This window comes from Seriola lalandi, unplaced genomic scaffold, assembly GCF_002814215.2.
Source record: "Seriola lalandi dorsalis isolate HSWRI2012SDOR001 ecotype SW California unplaced genomic scaffold, Sedor1 jcf7180002054577, whole genome shotgun sequence".
In the NCBI taxonomy this organism is placed as follows: domain Eukaryota; kingdom Metazoa; phylum Chordata; class Actinopteri; order Carangiformes; family Carangidae; genus Seriola; species Seriola lalandi.
The window spans coordinates 543,540-567,924 of NW_019525130.1; the positions used below are offsets into that span (position 1 = coordinate 543,540).

General features: G+C 40.2%; 1 protein-coding gene across 1 annotated transcript; it reads left to right on the top strand.

Moving 5' to 3' along the window:
* The first annotated feature begins 71 nt into the window (after positions 1-71).
* On the top strand, positions 72-20,342 carry umodl1 (uromodulin-like 1). Its single transcript, XM_023417694.2, has 17 exons — positions 72-1,886; positions 2,170-2,412; positions 2,693-2,851; positions 3,705-3,832; positions 4,072-4,258; positions 6,149-6,289; positions 7,139-7,408; positions 12,544-12,801; positions 13,337-13,449; positions 13,541-13,760; positions 14,581-14,718; positions 14,813-15,684; positions 15,837-15,997; positions 17,064-17,300; positions 18,523-18,679; positions 18,841-18,925; positions 19,527-20,342. The coding sequence occupies exons 1-17, from the start codon at positions 1,811-1,813 to the stop codon at positions 19,712-19,714; spliced, it is 3,633 nt and encodes a 1,210-aa protein (XP_023273462.1). The 5' UTR covers positions 72-1,810; the 3' UTR covers positions 19,715-20,342.
* The last annotated feature ends 4,043 nt before the right edge of the window (positions 20,343-24,385 follow it).

The window sequence follows — 24,385 nt, forward strand, 5'->3', positions numbered from 1 at the left end:
GCAGGAGGCGGGGCAAACGGAAGACTTGACACTGAGGCTAATTTAAAGAGATAGGTCATATTTTTCGTTTAAGCTGTCAGTATCCTGTTTTTTTTTTTTTTTTTTTAATGTCGGCCAAAGGAAGTTAATTGTTATAATTATATAAAGTTTCCTCAATACTGTAATTGACTTTGTACTTGAGCATTGTTCTCTAATTATTTGTAAGTAACTAGTTAAATTAAGTATTGTAGGTTAACAACTATGTTGTGCTTGACATGAAGTCATGTGTTACTGTAAACTGCCTGTAAACTGTAAACCACAAGGGTGGAGACTTTCGTGATGACTTAACTGATAAGCAAGCATATCTATAGAGAGAGAGTCATGTGCTTTGAGGACTTTTTCTTTATGTATTTTAGTTTTATGTTAAAAAAAAAAAATCTAAAATGTATATAAAATACAAATTTTTACTGTGATTGTGTACATACCTTACCTATACTGTCTTTGGTATGTCTGTGAGGTGCTACATACTCTGCATGAAACTACATGCCCCCCTAACCCCAAAGAAACTAATTAGGTCTGTGACTGAATGGGAGTCAATATAGAATGGCAGTAGATTTGTGTCATTACTGGCATCCAGTGGGGAATTGTTGCCATGTTTATTTGGCCTACAGTCCTCTTCCAGGAAAGCCTTGTCAGCTTCAGTACCTGGCAACAGTCTTATGACTCAATCAGGTGTGGCACTGGTGGTGTAAAGACTGAATGCACCACTCCTGAAGATCATTATTTTCATTAAACCACATCCTATTGAAGTGATGTTTCTATTAATTTTTTTTATTTAATGTAACTATTTAATGTGTAATGACCTTAGTTGAACCCCTGCACCTCCCTACAGCCACATGCTCCAGCACATCAGCACGTACCCACTCATTATCGCTTAATGACAGAAGGAAGTTTAATCAGGCACATGTTCACACATCATTGGAGAACCATTATATTAATCACTACATTTACTAAGGATAAAATATATGCATGACATGCTTGAAAAGGATGCAGAGGACCTGTAGGATTTTCTCTCATCAAATGGGAATACATATTCACATTTGTGTCAAAGTGATGGTAGAATCTTGACGCAATCTTTTTTTAGAACATATCTTTGACAGCCAAAGCATCCCACTGCTCCCTCCTATCTGAGAATGAAGACTTGTGGGAAAATGGCAGGGAAATTCTCACTCCTCCTTACTTGACATTAATGGCTGACACAGACTGTTAATGCCGCCAGCATAGCAAGCACTACCATGGTTACCTGTGTGGAAACCAAGTCATTAGGGACTTTAACTCCTCCCATCCCTCATCCCTCTCTCTCTCTCTCTCAAGCATCATAAACATGTTTACTAATACTAATACTGCAAAAGAATGAATGTAACGACAACTTATTTATTCTACAAAAATAAAAACAAGGCCTGGTAGTCCTTTGTGAAAATCATGTGAACCGAATGTTTTTCTCTCTGTCATATACAGATTGTCATGATGCCATACATGCAAGTAATCAAATTGTTTGAATATTCCAATATACTTGCAAAAATTAATGTAATGTCAGTGCACTGACAATGTAACTCCAAATAATCATATTCATCTAATACTCACCCGCTGGCTGCCATGATTTTGTGTTCCATCAGGGACTGATGGTGCAGCGAGGGGAGGAGAAAGACAGAGCCACAGAGGAATTGGTCTCTGAATCCACCCTGAACAGTGAGTTAGTATCATCTCAAAGAGAAACATGCACGTCCAATGTGGTCGTTAAATATAGGGTTGATATTCTGATCTGTGAAAAATGAGTTGGATGCTCTCCATCTGGGTGGCTGCGGCTCTGCTGGCTCTCTGTAGGGGACAAAACACTGTGTACGAAGGTAGGCCTCTATGCAGATGACGCATTAACATGTAATTGATGTGTTACCACAACAGATTATGGTGTTTATGAGAATTTTCATTTTCTAGTTTTACCTACAGTTTGTTTTTAACATTTGAATGTCACAAATGATTGATGTTTTATACTTTATGAGCAAATCAAAATCAAGGAGGATTGTTAGTGACAAACTCAAAATGTAAACTCTGATGTCATTATGCAGCCATACACTAACTACCAAGGATTATTATCCAACAACAAAATTGACAAAATACATTTTACTCCAGGAAATGGTCCGTCTTTATCCGGCTACCATCTATGTATTCACAATGAGACGAGGATGGTGAGTTTCCTGGCGATGCATAAGGTCCCCTACACTGCGACAAAGCCTTGTGGCGGCTGGCTTCTCTGGAAGACATGTACAGTCACACTTTACCGGATGATCTATCAGACTGAGTACAAGACGGCGATGGAGCAAGTTACCAAGTGCTGCGATGGCTACGTACAAGTCGGTCGTTACTGTGCCCTGTGTGAGTGTACTGCACATCATTTATCTCTGGGTTTGAAGATGATAGAAGAGCAGAAATTGTTCTGTTTGCTCTTGGATTTGAATTTTCTTTGTGTAAGAAATATTTGATGATATAACATCAACGCTGTGCGCAGTAGACAGACAGCCCAGATGCAATCAGCATGACCTTTAAGTGTGTGGTGCTGTGTGCAAGACACCAGATGGAAGCGCAGAAAATGCACTGCTACAAATGTCTTGCTGCTAATATATGGCCTGTAACATGTTATTTCCTTTGAATGAAGCTGTAAACAGGAGTGGGGAGTTCATTGCCAAACCAGGCTCCTGTCCAACTGCAGATGGACTGTATCCCGGATCTGAAGACTGTGAGTGGGACATGGACTGCCCAGGCTGGCAAAAATGCTGCCAGAGATTGGGTCGCTGTTTCTGCAGTCATCCTGCAAGTTAGTATACATCCTGAGTTGTTTTTATTTGTTATTTAACTGCTAATCTGGTTTCTTAAGTAAAGTCACGTGCTCTTATTAAAGGGTCCTTTCACCCAAATATTAAAAAATCATGTTTGTTAACGTGAGTCTTTTTAAGTTTTGCTGTGCAACTGTAACTAAAATGACATTTACAGCATAATAGCTCAAGTTAAAATGTAGTATAACAATAGTGCAAGTAGTGAGGAGTTATAAAGTTGATGACCTAAAGTGTGACTTAGTAATATTGGTTACACATAAGCCACTATAAGCTGCTGGTCATATCAGTCCAGGTATGGCTGAGTGTATTGAACTGACAAAGGTATGTGAAAACCGATTAGAACACATTCTCTTGTTTTTTTGTTTTTTTTAATACTAAAAGTACCTCTACTGTTACTTTATTAATTTTTCTAAATGTCACTTTCCATTCTTTTATCTCAAAGCCACTGCAAATAAACCCACACATTACTACACACTAGGTGGGGGAATGGGTTACATGTTTTTTCTTTTTGCTGAAGAGTGTATTAATGTTTTTTGGAAGAGCAGGGATGATCTTTTGAAGTTTATCTGCACTATTCTGTGTCTGTTTAATTTCAAATGTGAAATTTGGTGGATATTTTCTTAAATTCTTCATGCATATTAAGTTTTTATGATCAAACGAGTTGTACCAAGTTCATTATATTTTATGAGGGGGCAGGTTGTTGCAGTTTTTTTCCAAGTGATGGAGAGGGTCCAAATTTTTAAGGTTCGGTTTTTCAGACAGCTCCTGAAACCACAAGGTTAAAGTGTTTTCTTTGTGATTTGGATGAATTGACCCTTTTAATTTAACTTTCAGACTCAACTAATTACTCTGAGAATGGAGGATCCCGTTTGAACGCAACAGTGACAGTGAAGACAGATTACCAGCAGCTGAAGTCGAAGGATAAAGGACTTCTGAATCACACACGATTACTACAAGCAATGGTTACTACTAATACTAATGTTAATACTACTACTGCAATTAAGACTTCTGCTGCTACTGTATATAGAGCGACTACACTAAGGCCATTGACCAATTATTGTCACTATTAATGTCGTGATACTCTGATAATTCTGTTTCTTGGAAAATTAAAATATAGAAGAAATACCAAGTCTCATCTGGAGTTAGGCTAATTTTTCACTAAATTCACACTAATTATTTTTTGTGTCTGTATCACAAATAGGTGACAGGAGCTTTGCAGTCTGATGAAGTTTCAGTGTATTACCTCAGCTCGTGGCCTGTGCATCCATACAGAACTGCTACCTCACTGCTGATCGACTGCAACGTTACTCTGTCACTGTACAATGTCACATCAAAGCTGCATCTTCTTCTCAAAAACATAGAGGAGGTGTCATCTGTAACTGTGGAAGGTGAGGAGACACAATTATCTGTCTCTGTGAGGCTATTGGGGCTTTTTTTCTTTTTTCTTTTTCAGAGAAATTACATTCTTGTAGAGTTTTGAGGATGATTCATTCTGCAAAGAACACAGTGTTCAGGAAAGAATTACTCAGTCGCACCACAGTTTCCTTCTCCCACCACTTCTATTTGAGTGACAGTCATATGTGGGATGTTTCCTGCAAAAGCGGAAAATAACACCAGAGCGAGTGCACACACACACACACACACACACACACACACACACACACAAACACACACACATGCAGACATTAATCATGAACCACTCATACTTGTTACATTTGCACAAAAGTCACATTAACTTCACTCGTTCAAACATACATCAATTTGCCTTCAAAATGTTCTCACAGATAATTAATTTCCTTCTCTACAATTAAGATAGTGTGCTTTGATTTTTTTTGACACCTCTGAATTACATAGCCTTTACATGTAAGATACAAAGAAGACAAGTGAGTCAAGTTCAGTTCATACATTGATTGTGTTTGAAGTATTTTTACCTGAAACCTTTACAGTAGATAAGTGTGTCACTAAATTCATCATCTAAATGTCTTTCCCTATAAATTATGTTTTAGGGGTATTGTTTATTTCCACAAACATACATGTTACTTTAAATTTTTCACATTACATCTTGTAAAATATTACTCGTTATAGAAACACAACCCTAATTCAACAAAATACAGTCCAGACCACAGGTATTTGGACAGTTACATGTTTCCCTTTTGGTTTCTCAGGCTCTGAGCTTCAGCACAATATTACATATTACATGAAAGTGCCAAGTCTCACCTTTAATCAGAGTAGGTTCACATCAATACTGAAAGAACTGTGTGGGAGATTTACCCCCTTTAAAGCACAGTGCCCAAAGTGTAGCGGTTCAGATGTAATTGGACCCATGGATAGAAAATATTTCTTGGGCAGCTTTGTGTGATTTCAACCTCGGTTCATGCACAGACGAGCTCATGTGGTTCAGAGCTGACTGAGAATGGAGAGTTGCCATTTAGATTGCGGTCAACAGTTGGGTACTTTCTAAAAAGCAGGTGAGCATGGGTGAAAACCGGGAAAATGGCTAACGAGCTGGTACACAGAGGGGCACAGGCTTTATGGTTGACCAGAAAATCAGTTGCATTGTGTAGAAAATAGTAATGTTTCCTTGTCAACAATCAAGAGAAGACTCCATGATCAAAACCTCGGAGGATTCAGCGCAAGGTGCAGACACCCTGCTAAGACTCAAAGACAGAAAGACCAGGCTGCAGTTCACAAAAAAAAAAAAGAAATCAACCTCTATCAAAATGATGGAAAGAGAAAAGTGTGGAGAGAGTTAATGACCCAAATCCACCACCTCATCTGTCAAACATGGCTCCAGTGGAACTGACACACTGACATTTATTGATGATTTCACTGCTGATGGAAGCAACAGGATGAATACAGAGGTTCACGGGAGCGTTCTGTGCTGTGATTCAGCCAAATGAGCTTGAGCCGAGTTAGTCATCTGATCTCAGTCTGATTAAGCTGCAGTCCACCTGCTAAAGACCAGACCCAGACTAAGACAGAGACAGGACCTCAGTAATTCACTGCAAAGGATTTTACACAAAATATTAAATATGATGGTTTTATTTGACTTTGTGTGTATCTGCCCAGTTACTTTTGAACCCCTAAACTATCTCCCACACAGTTCTTTCTATATTGCTGAGACTTGTTTCTTTAATGCAGTATCCATGATTTTATCACATTGAATGTGCTGAAGCTCAGAGCCCGAAGAACAAACGGTGCAAACTTTACGGTCTGAACTGTACATGTTATTTAATTCCAATTCAAACCTCTTCATATGTCTGTATCTCTAACTGCAGATGTAGATGAGTGTGAGGAGTCTGCTCTCTATCAGTGCTCCCCTCATGCAGACTGTGACAACACGGTGGGCTCCTATCAGTGTACCTGCCGCCAAGGATATATTGATGTTGATCCTAGCAACCCTGGAGCCCATTGTACAGGTGAAACTGTGTGTGTGTGTGTGTGTGTGTGGTTGTGTGTGTGGATAAATGATTGATTTCCATCACATTCTGTGAGGTACGTCATCTTCGTGGTTTAGGAATTCATAACATGATAAACGGACTGCACGAATATAGCGCTTTTATAGTCTTAGCGTCCACTCAAAGCACTTTACACTACAAGCCACATACGCTTTTCTATCACACACACACACTCACACACAGATGATACATCGGGGGGCAATTCAGGTTTCAGTATCTTGCCCAAGGAAACTTCGACGGCGGGAATCGAATCATTGAATTTCCGACAGTGGCCCCCCAGCCCATCGATCCATGCCACAGATATTGTGCTTATAATTGTATATCCACATGTGTATATACACAGCACCACTGATACAGAATGTGGAGATTGCATCCTGCCTTACTTTTATCTGAGACTTCAAGTTAGAGTCATCATTTAATAACATGACATGGCCCCGTGATAGGCTTTCCCACATCGAATACAAGAAACTCCTTTTCTGACAAAGACTACAAGCAGGAGACACTTCATCAAAGAGTTTTTCACAATTGTGTGCAGAGCAAGATCAGAGCTGAAGATAGAGAACCAAAGAGTGAGCTGGAATAAGTTTGCGTGGGATTTGCCTTCACTTTCTTATCAGGATCACATCATAGCAAAAGGTCCTCAGCTTCTCAGTCCTGCTAAAAGGTGAAGCTGGGTGAAGGTTAATCACCTTCACTGACGACTGTGTGAACAAGAAAACTTCACCTCGAGGCAGATTTCTCATATTTTTACACACAGAGGCACTAAAGCTTAACTTGATTTCAACATTGTTCTCTGTCCTTTCTTCCTAGCTGACGTCAGGTTGCGGACCACCACAGAGACCCCCGTGACCTACCTGCCACCCATGAACACAACTTACACCCCAACTTCCAACACCACACAGGACCCTGCAGACATCAGCACCACGGGTGTCTTCAACTCCTCTGAGATCAGCATGACCACAGCTCTGAGCAACACCAGCTCTGTCCCTTATAATTCATCACATGCTCCGCTGTGGACAACGTCTGCTCCATCTACCAGCATGAGCTCAACTGTGGAGTTACTGCCGACAACCACATGCTGTAAGAAACCTTTCATTTCTACCTCAAGGCTGCGTAAGTAGGAAGTGTTGTGTCATGTTGGTGAATATGCTAATCTGCAGACATATGTGGAAATCTGTTCCACAGTCAACAAAACACACATTTGCCAAACCAACTTTGGTCTTTATCTTTCAATTCTTTTCTCTTGTAAAACCAAAAAACACTGTTTGAAAACACAAGTGATAAAGTATAAATCTCACTTTTGTGTTGCTTGCCCTTCCTCTCCTCCTCTCCTCCTCCCCCTTTCTTCTTCTTCTCTTAATTACAATGCATGGTAATGTGTTCTACTTAAGCAATATCACACAAGGGAGTGATGTACTGAATATCAGCACGGCTGTGATTCAGACATAGCTGGTGATGGTGTGATGCTTTTGTACAACAGTTCTACGAGTGCCATATTAGATAACAGTAATAAGAAATAACAGATTATGATTTGCTTGTTTATTTCATCATTTATTTGGCTACGCCAACACAAATAGTTCAGCAACTGGACAGGTACTGGACTGTTGCTAAGCAACACATAAACATTTGCCTGACCTGCAGCCTGCTCACTAGCTTGCTGCCTTGTCTACACATTACCTCAGGCCTGCTTCGTTTTTGCTCTTCTCTAATTTGTTGAGGTCGGCTGACGTCATATGAGCTCACCTGGAGGTGTGCACAACCAGACATAATTTAATTCAAATGTTATTTCTGGAAATATTTAAATCTTTGCAAAGTTTGTTACAATCTAAGCTAGATAACGACCATTAATTAATGGTGAATAGAACACCTATAGTTAAAGTCCCAGTCCTGTTGTACTTGGAACTAACTGTTGTATAAATCTTCCATCCACCACTGACACAGATTTGTTTATTATGTTATAACCATTATATATATTATATGTCCGAGGCTTAATCTCACCATGATTACCTGCTCTCTGAGGTTCCAATATCCTCCTTTAAGCTGTTTAACACAACCTACCTTCTGTATAATATAATGTCTCCCTTTAATGTCTGTATCCCATTCCTTCAGCCAGGCGTTAATTACGTCTGCTTTAATTAATGATTTCGCCTCTCCCCTACCGTGAGCTCCTTTTATCAGTTCGCTGTCATATACGTTCAGAGCCTTCTTTGCCAATGTATCTGATTGTTCATTACCTTAACACCCATATGAGCAGGGACTCAACAGAACTGCACTTCTATACCCATTTTTCATTATCTAAAAAGCATAAGTTATCATTTTTCGATTTGTCAGTCAGTCTGAAATGAAACCTTTTTAACCTTGTTAACATCCATACGGTGTTTTTTATATAATACACGCCATATGAGCGAAACACGCAGTCAATGCCATGACTGAGTATTTCCACCTTGAATTGCAGCGAACAGTCTCATAAAAACAGGTTCAGACAGCCAGGGTTTCATACATCACAAACCTAATGAACCAAACCTGTCAACTTGTGGGGATGGGCTTCCCATATCATATCGCCATAGCGTAGGCCTACCCCTGATACCCATTCTGCTACAGCAAAACAAGGGGTATCAGAGGGGAAACCAGGTGTAGCTAATTAGTGGTATTTTGCAAGCTAGCTGAGTTAGCTAAGTCAGAGCTGGTGATTGGACCAAGGTTTATCTAACATTACCACCACATTATTAGCTGTTTGATGATATAGTTCAAGGCTCATGTTATCTATAAGGCTTCTGTTACATTTCTAACGTTACATAAAATACATTACCATTCTGATACAGGTGACTCTGTGCAATGAGCTCTTCTTCGTCTTCAGTTCCCGGTTTGAACATGTATGGGTGAATTACTCCTATATTACCACTTGTCATTGTGTAGCCTACAGTAACTAGCAAAATAGAAAACTAGCATTGTGTTTGTATGTTTGATGAACAGAGTTAGAGCTGCAGGTGAGTGGCTGAAGAACGGGTGCAGATAGTGGCAAGGCTAATTTACATATTCGTAGAGCCACAAATACTAAATCAGGCGAAGGTGTAGAGTTAAGTCCAGCCCATTTTAAGACCATGAAGGGATTTTTTTCATGGGGAAAAAAAAAATCTAAACATGTAATTTTGAAGAAGAGAGATGAGTTTTTAGGGATCTAATCAAGGCCAGGAAAGGAACTTTAACATTAAATTCTGGTTTATATGGACCAGTTCCCACAGGCACATCATCTGGATTCTTTCAACCATGTGTATATATTGTCAAAAATCCATAGGATTGTCTTTGTGATAAGCCCCATTGATACACCCAGTTCAGGGCGGGAACGTTGCGCCTTTATTCCGCCTCGCCGTTCTGTATAAAAGGGGGATTGGAATTTGGGGTCATTGTTGCATTGTTGTTCCACCTTATGCCAGCAGCGGAGGTATTCACAGGGCTGGATCGACATCTGTGTGAAAGGTAAAGCTGGCATGCTGGGTAATGTGCCAACAGTGTTGTGTTACACATCACGCCTCTGATTCCTGAATGCCGGCATGCCACACACGGGGGCGGGATTGTGCCGGCTTGTTTGGTTCAGTGTAAACAAGCAAAGGCGGCTTAATACAGGAGGATCTCTGTAGAAAAATGCTATTGGTTATCAGCCCCCAGTATCAGCCCCCAGCCCCTCATATCCACATGTATTCCTCATAGAGGTTTAAAGCTTCTTACCATGAGAATAACGTGTGTTCTTTTCATCAAACATAACCTTAAATATTTGAATCCTGGCACTGTGTCTAAAGGTCTGTAAACAACATATAACATGATTTAGAAAATGAAGCCTTGAAACCCCAGTTATGTGACCAACGTTCAACCATTCACATTTCTCCCTCTTTTACAGATTGCCCCATCATCTGCATATAATGAAGTTCTTCTATGTCTTTCCATCCATGAATATATTGTTAATCATATTGAAAAGAATAGGACTAATTATGTTTCTTGGGGTATTCCATCTTCTATTTTAATCTCACTGGACATATTTGATCCCACTTAAATCCTGAAAGTAAGATGTGAAAAAAACAAAAAATTATAATCAGATATGATCAGATCAAAGTCAAGTCTATTTTGACTAATCACACACAAACCCCTGTGTTTTTGTCCATACTGAAAACCTCATTCAAACATTCACAGTGTAGGTTGGAAAAGGTATGTGAAGCCCATGAGTAATGACATGACCAAAAGCTGACTGGAGTCAGGAGTTAGCAAACCTGTCGTCCAGACTGGAGGGTTTGGGTTAGAGCTGCCTGAAAAGAGATTATATATAAGATCAGTCCACAGTGAGTTCTGTGGTTATTTAGATGACTCTAAAGGCGCAATGCAGACACTCAGTGAGGTGAAAATGAGCCCCAGATATGGAGAACATAAGAGAGCTTGTCTGATGTTACTGCTGCCAAAAGATGTTCAACCAGTTAAATCAAGCAGTTTTACTTACTTTTTCCACCAGCACACTGTGAATGTTCAGTGGGTGTGCTCACTAAAGACACAAAAGATTATAATTGTTTGTGTGATATTAGCTTAAGCACATTGTTTGTCTACACTTGTGATTCAGATGAAGATCAGATCACGTTTTATCATCAATTGATGCAGAAAATCATTTAATTCCAACATATTTTTTTTCTTTCCTACCAATATCATTCATCCAAAACTGTTGCTATTCTCACCTGCTACGTATTTTAATAACCGCACATGTATTTATTCGACTGGGGCTCTTCTTTGGTTTTTCTGTTTTCCTGGGTAATAATCTTGTATCTTTGTAGTTTTCTCGCATCCTGGAAAAGCAGCACTTCTTTCTCCACAGCTGCAGCACTTCATTTTGCCATTTCCACTACATTTTCCATCTGACGATTCTCTCTGCACCATGAGCACCTGTCCTTTACTCTGCATTGTTCTGCTATATGAATCGTACGCTCACACTCGAAACATCTAAGTAGTGGCAGAAAATATTCTCTCACTAAATAACTGAACATACACCCAGCGAGAGTTTCTTCGTTCAGATGTTCTCAAAATGAAATAAGGTTTTCTCACCCTCCTTCTTACTAATGTACCTTTTAGCTGCAGCAGCTTTAACCTCCTTCTCTCTAAGTTCTGACACAAACGTCGACAGAGGAACACCAGATATTACTGCCCTCATTGGTACATATAGACCTGGAATGTGTGGCTTGACTTTTTCTCCATTAATCATTTTCTTGTTCAAAATCTTTCTCTGTCGTTCTCAATCCTTTGCAAATATGAGTTTCTTCTGCTGTTCAAGTAATTAGCAAACTTAACTTTCCCAATCTCCTTCTGAATTGCCTTTGTGACTTCAACTGGATCCAAGTGACTAACTCAGTGATTTCTGTACCTTCATTATTTTGTTCTGTGCTATTTCTTGACACTACTTTAATTGTTGACTGTGTGTCATCAGAATCGTCACTTGAACCACTTCATCTTTCAGATTTAGCCTTTTTCCTCCGTTTCTGGTGGTGAACCTGTTGCCGCAGTTTCAGTTTTGAACGGTGGTCCTGAGAGCTCAACACACTGCAGCATAAGAAAACACATGCAAAGGCACAAACGTGCTGCAAATTCAATATTCTTTAATATTAGGATATAAGTTAATTTTGAACTTTAAAGTACTAGCGTGTAGGATTTAATGGCATCTAGTGGTGAGGTTGCAGAATGCCCCCTCTTTCCAGGCGTGAAGGAGAACCGACGGTGGCCTCGCTATAACCAGTGTTTGGTTTGTCCATTCTGGGCTTCTGTAGACACATGGTGGAGCAACATGGCGTGCTCCGTGGTAGAGGAGGCGCATTTGAAGGGCTCATTCTAAGCTAATGAGAACACAATGATTCTTAATTTCAGCTTAATTTCAGGTGATGATACACTAATGAAAAGATGAATATTATATTCCATATCTGCCAATAGATCCCCCTTAAACCTACACACTGGTCCTTTAAAGATCCTGGAAGATGGATTTTGTAACTTTTGGAAAGTTACAATTCCGGTCATTGTGCTAAGCTAAGTGGCTGTTAACTATAGCCTTATATTTACCATATTGACGTGGGAGTTGTATCATTCTTTTCATGGAACTTTCTCAGTAAATGTGTAAACTGTTCCTTTAATCACCATGAACCAATGATAAACCTGCCCCTGTCTTTTCCCTCCTACCCACCACAACCTCTCAGCTCCTCCCAACATCACCACCTTAACGTCATCTAACATCACCGGAACCTCCTTCTGTGTGTACTGGTCCAGCCAGTTTCAGTCAAACCAGACCTATCAGGTTGCTATAAGCAAGGGGTCAGAGGACATTCAGTTTTGGGAAACCAGTCAGACCATGATGGAGGTGAGGGGACTGCAGCCTGGGGTGCTGTACAATGTCACTGTCACGCCTTGTGCCTGCGGAAACCAAGGAGTCCCCCTGCGTATATCAGTCAGGACCGGTAAGAACCGAATGCTCCAGTAGCTTTTAGTTTTGGATCTTTAAAAAAAATCATATATCATATATATACATACCATATTTAGTCGTATTGTAGTATTGGAGGGTTAAATAAAAACCCTTCGTCACACAGCTGATGAATGCTGTGATGTAAATGGATAAATGAGAGCAGCATGTTTGTAAGTTGCGTTAAAAGAATCCATGTCTAACACTGTAGAGGGATGCTAGAACTAATGTTCCTTTTTTTGCTGCTGTTCTTTTTTTTTTTTCCTTTTTCAACCCCTAATACTGAGTGCCAAATCAAATCACAAAAAAATTATGATTTTCCCTCACGCAAAGGAGATGTGACTTTTGCAGATTTTTTTCTTTTTTAAATAACTGTTTCCTAGTAAAGAGTAAAGTGATAAAATTTGTCCTTAATGTCTAATGCGTGATGAAGAAAAGACATTCTTTAACCAGTAGGCCCGAGGCTGGTGAGAAGGCTGACATTTAGTTGTGGAAAATGTGTTTATTGTACCAAGTAAGTCTTTTCTTTGTAGATGCTCAGACTCTTGACGTCACAGCTCGACTTACCAACATCCCTTTCACTGCTGACCTGCAGAACACCAGCAGTCAGGCCTACCAAAACCTCAGTGCGAGTATTATAGAGGAGGTAGGTCTGTTGCAAGGATTATCCACCGACAGAATGTGAGCTTTAAAAATGCATCATATCTCTGAGTGATTCTCTTTTTTATCATCAACAGATCTACCAGTCTCTGTCTCCAGAGATGAAGGCCATGGTGGATTCAGGCCAGGTGAGAATCGAGATCAGAGGCTTTTCACTGGGCAGTGTGGTGGTCAACTTCACCCTCATCTTCACCCCCAGTCAAAGCCAAGACGTTAGTGATGTGTCCACGGCTCTGCTGAACTCCCTGATGAACAGCTCCAAATACAGTGTGGATAGAAACAACACAAGCATACATGGTATGTCTTTTGTATTCTCTCTATTTTAAAGATAAAAGAAGAACTAAGGTGCTCTGTGAGTAACAAGTAACTTTCAGCAAAGCATTAGTTTAATTTTACATGTCAAGATTAGTTTAGATTTGTAATGGAGGATTAGTACTAATCAGTTTATGAAAACAGTTGTAGAATGTCTTATTTGTAGCAAGCTTTCCAAAGTATGGAAATAAACCCTGATGGTTATCCTGGCTTTGGCTTGAAGACTTGGATCTGTGGGCAGAAGTTACACTGAGGGTATACCAAATTATGCTGTTGAATTACATTGTGAGATTATGTATTTTGACCATTTTTTACATTTTCAAATGACTCATTAGACTGCAAACATGAACGTGCACAAAAATTGCTGGAGTATACCTTAAAGTGGCAACAACAATGATGCATTAGTGTTGCAAAAATAAGGACTGCACATTTTTTTGTTGGTCTTTTCTCCTTTCACTATTTTTACAGCCTGAAAATATTTTTTCTGGATGAAAAATAGTGAGACCTTACAGCTCTTTTTGCTTGAAACATGTGAGTTTCTTTCTATGTCTTGCCATAAAGTAGCGATCTTTTTTTGTGTCCAATAACAATCAAGAGATTTCTAAAATTCAAACAAGCATCAGACAAACTGAAATGTAGTGTAGAGGCTTTGTCATATCTGGAAACCAGGAACATACAAGCACAATACTAAAGTACACGGTGTCCTTGAGTGCCAAGAAAGGCGCCTTTAAATAAAATGTATTATTATTATTAAAGAACTAGATAAAAACTGTTTTACTGAGCCAAAATATTTTGTTTTTTATAGATTCTGATGAATGTTTGTCAGGGGAAAATGACTGTTCCCATTGGGCCACATGTACAAACACTTGGAGCTCTTACGGGTGTGTTTGCCTGGAGGGATTTACTGACAACAACCCAGGCAGACCTGGACGAGCCTGTCAAGGTAGGGTCTCACAGTGTGGAAGTGTTAGATTCATTTTTCACAGAATAACAGAATATCAATGCTTTTCATAACAAGAATATCTTGTCTTGTGCAGCAATTTCTACCTTGGAGACAATGGCACCATCAGCGACACCCACAATATCTTCTACAGTTACCACTACCCCTTTCTCTGTCATGTCACCCCCAAACAATGATCCAGCGTTAACCACTGTAACCACTACTCCTGGGATAATCACATTCACTATATCAATAAATGAAACGGTCTCAACTACCCATCCAACAACAATGACTACTGCCCCAACAACCACTACTACTGCCCCAACAACCACTACTACTGCCCCAACAACCACTACTACTCCCGCAACAACCATTACTACTGCCCCAACAACCATTATTACTGCCCCAACAACCACCACTACTGCCCTAACAACCACCACTTCTGCCTCAACAACCACCACTACTGCCCCAACAACCACCACTTCTGCCCCAACAACCACCACTACTGCCCCAACAACCACCACTTCTGCCCCAACAACCACCACTACTGCCTCAACAACCACCACTACTGCCCCAACAACCACCACTACTGCCCCAACAACCACCACAACTGACCCCACAATCAACACTACTGCCCCTACAGCAACCACTACTGCAATGACATACATGACTTCTACCCCTACAACCGTTACCAACCCGACAACCACCGTTACCAACCTGACAACCACCTTTACCACTGCTACATCTGCCATGAGAACTTCCACCAGTGTCTCTATGTTAAAGGGCATCTCAGTCCAGTGCAGGGTTGCTGCCATCACTGTGACGGTTGCCAAGGATTTTCTTCTGAACAACACAATCAGGGAAAGCGCCCTGTACTTGGGCTTGCAGGAATGTGGCGTCAATGGAGGCAATGACACCCATGTCCAGCTGACCGTGGGCTGGGACGATTGTGATACCAGGCTTGTACATGTGAGTTTTTTTTCTCTTCTGAAAGACTGATGCTCTTGGGAAACTTTACTTGTGCTTATGTAGATTCTATGCATGCCAACACTTTATCTCTACAACTGAAGTGCATTGACTCTGAAAAGAATTCAAACTGCTTCCAACATCTGGTGTTTTAGAATGAAACCTACTACACGGCATCTGTAACCCTGTTCAACACCATGGATCCATCCATCTCACCCAGTGGAACAGTGGAGGTGCCCAAAAAACAGCTGGAAGTTCCCATCATGTGTACCTACATGAAGAGCATGCTTATCTCTGCTGACTTTGGCTCCATGGGGTACGCTTCACTTGCTGCCATGATAACTTTAGCATTTTTCAAAATAGCCCTGGAGCTGCTGAAGCAGTTGACAAACATGCACATGAAGAAATCAGCAGTCACTGAAGTGCACTGAACTCACTGTCATGTTCATGAAGCTAGTTTGAGATGACTTTTTGTGACAGAAGATAGTAAACTGTGGCCATAAAGGGATGCACATGGTTAGCAACAATACCCTAGGCTGTGGTATTCAAACCATGATTGATTGGTATTGGTATGGAAGTAACCATTTTAGCCAAATTATGAAACGTTATGTCAATAACATTTGACTAACCTAAATGAGTCAAGAATGTCGAAGTTACCTTAGCAAAAGTCTTCACAAGCTAAGACATTTCTTTAGTTGTAATGGTGCGACCTGATTTAGTAAATCATTAGTTTGAAACTAGTTAGTAGTTACTGGGGACCATACAGCCAAACTAAATAATAAATGAATGAATAGCTGGTGCATCACAGTCCAGTCTCCACTGGTTGCCTGGCATCTGGTTCCTGCCAAGAAATAGAACCAAATACTCATATTGTTTGCTGATTTCCCCTGTCTCCCCCTGGCTTTGTGCTAAGCTAACTGTCTGCTAGGTCTAATTACATATATTCCATACAGATGTGAGAGTAACCGTTTCATTTGACTCTTGGCGAGAAAGAGAATAGGTGGAAATCCCAGTAAGTCAAACTATTCTTTTAAAAATTATAGCTTTACTTTCAGGTTTGACTGAACACCCCAAAAACAATAATAATAATAAGTCAAGTATAATGGAGTGTGTTGTGGTTCTGGGTGTCACATAGTCAGCCCATAAACTGTAATTTACAGAAGATTTATCCATCCATTCTTTTCCACACATCTTTATCTGACTTGTTTCATGTTGTAGTCGATAAACAACAACAACAAGTATAATCTGAAGAATATTTATAATTTTACTTGCTTTATAAAACTAAGAGTAAAATTGACGAGTTAATAAATCCAGTCACATTTTTTACAATGTGTTCCACTTGTATTTATGGCTGAATGTACTGTGTTATCTCCCATCTCCAGGTATAACATGATCAAAGATGTCATCACGGGCTTGGGGTCATTCCAGGTGACGGTGCAGCTGATGAACGGTACAGTGCCTCTACCCCACAACTACAGCATGTCCCCTGACGACGTGGTGGTGGTGGAGGTCAGCCTGAACACCTCCTCAGAGCAGATTAAAGTCATCATCAACAAGTGCTGGGCTACACCAACCCCAACTCCTGCAGACACCTACAGCTACACCTTCCTGGAGAACAGGTCTGCTTCTACCCACAGCACCATGTTCCTATCACTGTTGCTATTACTGTTAGGATTTCAGCTACCATACATGTACTCTTTCTCTCACTTTAATTACATATTTTATTACTAACATCACTATTACCACTACTTCAGAGAATCTCAGCCTTGGGACTGGGTCCCCACAGAGGGTCCTGGCAGACTTATAACATTTATGTATTATTTTATTTTAAAAAGTGTCAATATGTTATATGGGTTGTATGAACAGCTAAATTTTAGTTTATCCGTTGTCTCAAGATATCAAGTTAATTATTTTGTTGTCTTGGAATACAGTTGGTTTTTCATGATACCAGAATGATTAGCTTGAAAAAAAAAAAGATAACCAGATAATGATGGCTATCATGAGAAAACGACAATTAACCATCCATCTCTAGATAATGGGGGTAAAAATAAAAAATTACTTCCATAGCCAGTCTTGACTTCATTTTTTTCCATGAAATAAATGATGAGCTCTATTCATGCTTTTCAAAATAAGATACTAAGGTAACTGATTTTCAGATCTCCATAGCAACACTCTAACTGCTGGGTTGCTGGGTGGTCTTTGGGACCTAAAAATAGGGTCACGGGCTAAAAAAGGCTGAGAACATGTGCACCATTTCATGTGTTGTAATCTGCCTGATAAAGATTCTGTAATATTGTAGCCAGACTGCCCCATGCTCTAAACATAAAATTCAGTATTTAAGCTTATAAATAAATTCAATTATAACAATGCTATGTTGTTGTTCCCTTAAAGGCATAGATCAACATTTTGGGAAACATGCTTATTTCCTTTTTTTTGCTGAGAGTTATGAGAAGATTGATACCACTCTGTTACCTGTCTGTAAAATCTAAAGCTAAAAGGTGTTGGCTGTGGCTTTATATTTAAAGCTCAGCATAGAGAGTGGTAGCAGTGGGGAACAGCTGGCCTGGATCTGTCTGAAGGTCATAAAATCTACCTATCAGCACCTCTTCAGCTCAGTATGTAACACATTATGTTGTGTTTGTTTATTCCCTACAATCAGTATCAGTGACATAACATTAATAACTGTAGAGGATGTTGTTAGCGGAAGAAGCTGTTTACCCCTGTTTCCAGTTTTTATGCTAAGCTAAGCTAACCACCTCCTGGCTGTAGCATATTTAAAAAACATACTGTACGTGAGAGTGGTATTGATCTTGATTCGATTTCATTTCCTTGTCTCCTCAGCTGTCCGCTGAACATGTACACCAAAGTGTTGATGAACGGAAACTCCAGCACGTCCCGCGTGTCTGTGCAGATATTCTCCTTCGTCAACCTGAATGTGATCTACCTGCACTGCCAGGTCCACATCTGTGTGCAGATTGGATCAGATACCTGTGTGCCTGTGAGTGCATCCTTCTAAAAAATAATCATCAATCATCTTGCAGCTTTTATAGAGCGGATGAATCTATCGTTGACTTAAGCATCTAATTGCTTGAATGATCAAGATTAGAAGAAGAAAGAAGAATTCTCTCCTTTATCATCTTTTCTTGTGTTTTCTTGCAGGACTGTTTTCAAAGAACAGCTCGATCTTCAAACACGATTGGTACAGCCTTTGGTTCCTCCGGACCTCTGCTCAGATCAGCTCTAAGTGAGTATCTCTCCAGAGAATAACAGTGTCTATTATAAAACATTTCACACTTCTCTTAATATGTGTGGTTCTGCTAGAAAAATAAATATTCTTAGCTGAAGTAACAATGACTCTCCAGCTAGTACTCTACTACTGGCTACTGGCTAGTTTTAATAGTAGAAGAGCTGTTCAAGTCCTCTTCATAAACATGAGTGTCTCTTTATTTTCTAAACGGGCTGTTTAGCTGATGAATTATAGCAGCAGTGCTCCTGTCTCTATCATCAGTCTGGTGGAGAGGCAAGCTTAAGTAGCTTGATGGAAAATACACATTCAAAAACCTTGAACATGATAAAACATATTTGAGATTTTTGGGTATTGAGGTATTGATAAACTCGTGAGACTCATGGTTTAATTGAAAATTTGAAAATTTGAAAGGTTTTGTTTTCACCAAACTAGTCAAACTGTCTTTCCTATTATGTTTATGTTTATGTTTATGTTTATGTTATGTCCTATTATGTTATTTATTGACTTTTCCAATCCCTCGTAGGATAAATCCTCATGTTTTCCTGTTTACTGCATCTTTACTGATTTTACTGCTTTCACCTGACTCATGTTCTTGCAGCATTCTTGGAGGAGGAATACAACACCCTTCATATAGTTGGCTTCTCCTGTCTTGGAGTCGGTCTGACGCTCATCTTCATTATCGGTTTTGTGTGCCTTTTCTACTGCCAAAGGAATCGCATTGGACACTACAACTTCAGCGTCAAACCCAAGGAGGAGAACTTCACCTACCTTGTCTTCAACACCTAGGGGTGCAGCAGCACCCCCCAACCAAAGTCACAGGATTGGAAAATTGCAACAGCAGATAAATTCAGCAGGCTTTTACCGTGCAGTTGCCACTGGGTGTCACTGTTGCATCATTCACGCATTAGTTCGCACCAAATATTGCAAGTCTTTGCACATGAAACAATGAAGTACAGATATTTACATTTCACCTGCCCATCAATATGTATTTAAAATATTAAAATGATAGAGTTGTTGCATGTTTGTCAAATATAGATACTACAAATATTTTAGAAATATTTATTATTTTATTAAATAACATACCATCAATACTATGATTTGTTACACATCTTAAAAGTCAGATGTTCTCATCTATATTTTGGCTTTAGATGTGAACAAAACATTTCACAATAAGAAACAAGAGATGTGGTAACGGAGAGGAAAGTTTGAAATTGAAATAATGTGCTCAGAGAACATTTTACTTAAGCTGTAATGTTAACTTGTAATTGCACTGTAATAGTTTGTATAAATGATCATGTTCATGTCGTGCACTATTTGTTACACATCTGAAATATTCATGCTATTCTTACTTGTACAAACTCTTAATATGTGCTCCATGTTCTGACAATAAACATGTTGTGTATGAACACTGACACTTGGGGGCGTTAGTGGCTCAGTTCTTCAGCTGTAAAACACAATGCAAAATGGCTTCCTGCATGCACAGAGACACAATGTTTACAGTGTTTACAGAGGACAGGAAAAGGTATCAGACGATATGAAAAGAAATTTTTTAAAACGTCTTCATTGGTTGATTGGTCCTTGAGGGGAACGGCGGTGTCATGTCCTGCCTTTAATCAGATCAGTGGTTACTGAAAAAGATCTTTCACAGCTCAGCAGAGCTGAAGAGGAGGGTCCAGCTTTTCCCTGCACTTCCCATAATCCCACATTGTTGACTACAGGGTCATAAATGCAGCTCCTGGATCGACAGTGAGGGGCTGAATACTAAACAGGAGAGGCTTTCTCTTTGAGAGGAAGTCCCTGGAGACCTGTGGTGAAGGAGGGTTTACCACCATCTGGAGGGCTGTAAATGCTCCGCCTCCTAATTAACCCATTCTATCTCACTGCCCGAGACCTGGCAACCTGTCTCTATGGCAACAGCCCCAGTGCAGGGATGGAGGGAATGATGGATGGAGAGAGGGAGGGAGGGAGAGCTATAGCGATCAAAGGGAGAGAAAGAGCGGGGAACTGTTTCAGTTCAAAAGTGTGAAATCAGCTGAAATGTGCCTTTATTATTGATTAAACAGCTTCTGTGTTCAGATGTGGAGATGCAAGTGTATGTGCTGCTGTTAATCTACAACTGATGGCCTTGAATTGGCTTTTAAAAACAGCAGTGTGTGGGTGTTTCATAATTTACAACCCTCACATACACACACACACACACACACACACACACACACACACACACACACACACACACACACACACAAACAACTAGCCCCAATCCCCATTGTTAAATACAGAAAACAAGTGTCTAGGGAGTGATTCCCTCAGCCCCTGGGGATCAGGGGTGTTTGCTGGAGGAGAAATGAGTTTTCACACTCTGCATGTCTGTGTTCCGGGAAGCAGCAGAGCCACAGCCCTCTTAATGGCCGCAAAATGATCCGTCTCTACAGGCCTACCTCTTTCCTCCCCCTCCTCCTCTCATCCATCTCTTTTTCTGTTCATCCAGGTCAGGGCGGCTCTGAGACACAGTCATTCATCATAGTTTATAGTCCATATGTGCATGTGTGTGTGTGTGTGTGTGTGTGTGTGTGTGTGTGTGTGTACGTGTATGTGCGTGTGCAGGATAAGCAGGGATCTCCAAAGACTCCCACACACACAGGTCATAACTAATTAAAGATCCTGACTGTGTTTTTATAGACCACCTCAGGACGTTCCTCCCAGTACCCGAGCAGTGTAATGGATTGTGATCTTCAAACATGAGCAGTGTAATTTCACTGTCTGGAGAAAATCTCAGTCACCTGCTGTGTGACTTTTACTTGTCAGTCAATGAATCATTAGTACTCTCAAGTGGTGGAATAAACACATTTACTCAAGTACTGAACTTAAATGACTGACTAAAACACCATGTAACTTTCACTAGCAATTCATTCTTAGTTGGAAGAGACTTGAGACCTGAGACCTTTCAAATCAGTTATACCTCGACCAACTACAAAAGTAAAACGCTTTCTACACATTGATGCATCAACATGATAATCTACAATCACCAAGCTTTTTATTACACACACACACACACACACACACACACACACACACACACACACACACACACACACACACATGTACACCTGCTTATTCAGGCGATAATGCAACCAACTAATGATGTGGCAGCAGTGCGATGCATAAACTACATGCAGATCCAGGTCAGGAGCTTCAGTCATTGTTCATGTCAAACATCAGAATGAAGGAAAAAAACGCGTATGATTTCTGCTCAGGCAGCAGATGGTAGTTTCACAATTTGACATCAACAACATGAATCCATGGACCCAACTTGCTTTGTGTCAACAGTCCAGGCTGCTGCTGCTGCTGCTGGTGGTGTAATGGTGTGGGGAACGTTTTCTTCTTATACCAGTCAGTCATGGTTTGAATGTCACAGTCTATCTACAGAGTATTGTTGCTGATCATGTTCATCCCTTCATGGCCACAGTTTACCATCCTCTGATGGCTACTTCCAGCAGGGAGTTTGTGGTCTGGACTCGTTGCGTCTGAAAACAGCTGATTTTTTCAGCCACTAACATGTTTCTCAATACTTTCCAATACTTTTTCTTGGTGGTCGTCGGCACTACAGCAGTCAATGTGGATTTACCCTCGGATCATCTTCAGTCACTCAAACTAAACCACAACTAACTTACACATAAACACATACTATTGTCAAATCTTTCAAATTTATCATAAGAAATGAATAATCATTTTTATTTATTTATAAGATATAAAAAAAGAAATTTAAAAATGCAAACACTTCTAACTGGGACACTGAGCACATTTGTTTCACCTCCTTTCCCCTTCATTGCTTCTCTTCCAATCAGAGGGAGGTTTACAGCCAATCCCAGGTTGGTGCCACTTTTCCTTTCACCTTGCTGTCCCTTCCTGAACCCAACAGAGGAATTCTTCTCCTCACTGAGGTGGAAAGTTTATGACAATAAACCACCTGATCAAATGTCCCTCTTGGACGTGATGATTCCTGGATGTCAGGTCATATTTGCGGGAGATTTCCAGGGATTGATCAGACTGCAAAGATTCTTCACCAGGAGTATTGCAGGTGAGCACATGAGTGAGATATGTGTGGGGATGTTGTGTTTCTATCCTATACAAACATGTAGTGATTATGTTTAGTATTTAGAATTACTTCATGCAAAAATGTAAAAAAGCCTGTGGAAACACATCAACTCTTTCTCTTGTGATGCAATTTCTGCATGTCAGTAAAGAAACTGTGAAAAGGTGGATTCAGTGTAGAACAATGTGTGTTACCAGTTGTTAAAAACATATAGTGTCATGGCAAAACTAACAGACAGAAATGCAGTATAGATCTTCTGGAACAGACTGTCCCTCTGGTGTTTCTCAGGTATAAACACTGTAACACAACAGAAGTGATGGTGGTCTGCTCTCAGCACAGTCCTCTGAGTTTTGAATTATTTGTGAGTGTTGCATCAAGATGGCTGACTTGCTGATTAAGACTGACAGTTTGAGTGTTGCTTCCCCTCCCCCGCAGCTTGTTAAAGACAATAGTCTGTCAGTGCACAGTTACACAAATCCCAAACATCTCCAGCACCAACGCACGTCATGACGAGACTCCATCACTGAATGTTGCATTTGCACGTCGTGTGTACATTTGTGCGCATGTGAATATAGTTGCATACATTGTCACGTACAGCAGAAAGGAGAGGAGTGCAACCTAATGAGGAGTAAAATGAGCTGTGACAACGAAACAGCTTATCTACAATAAAACCTCAAACCAGGCACTTCACTGAGTCCCCCTCCCTCCCCTCCGCCCTGTCTCCTCATCGCTCTCCCTCTCTCTTACATGCTGAAGTGTAAGACATGAATAAAATATGAATACCTGCCTTAATGGGGCGCTCAAAAAGGTTGCCAAAAATGGCCTCCAAAAATGCTGCTTGTGCTTTTTAAGGAAAGAAAATAATCCATCGCTCTTTTCATTTTGTTGTTGGTTAGGGTTTCTGACAGGAAGTGCAAGGCAACTGGTTCCCTAGTTTTGTCCAGACTCATGGTTGAATAAGAAGAGTAGTTTGATAATGGACAAGTTCTAGTTCCTGACTTGTCTCACTGTCTTTTGTTGGATGATGTTGGATCTGGAGTGTTGCCTTTAATACCATTTTCTAATGTATGTAAATATAATAATACCCACATTAGTGTTTAAATAGCACATCACAATATAATTTAATCAGTTTGTATGTCCCATCGAAGCCAGTTATGAAAATATCAGCACTAGTTAAAGGTCCATGGTTCTAATAACTGGATCTATATTGAGCAGGATAAATTCATGTGCATTTCATTGTCTTTGAGATTTAACTTGCAGGAAAAGAGGTCTTTATGTGGTGTGATGACTCTGAGGTTGATATCTTGCTCTAAGAAAACTGACCCTCCCCTGAACGCATCTTGGCGTTCGCTTGTTGACTGGTG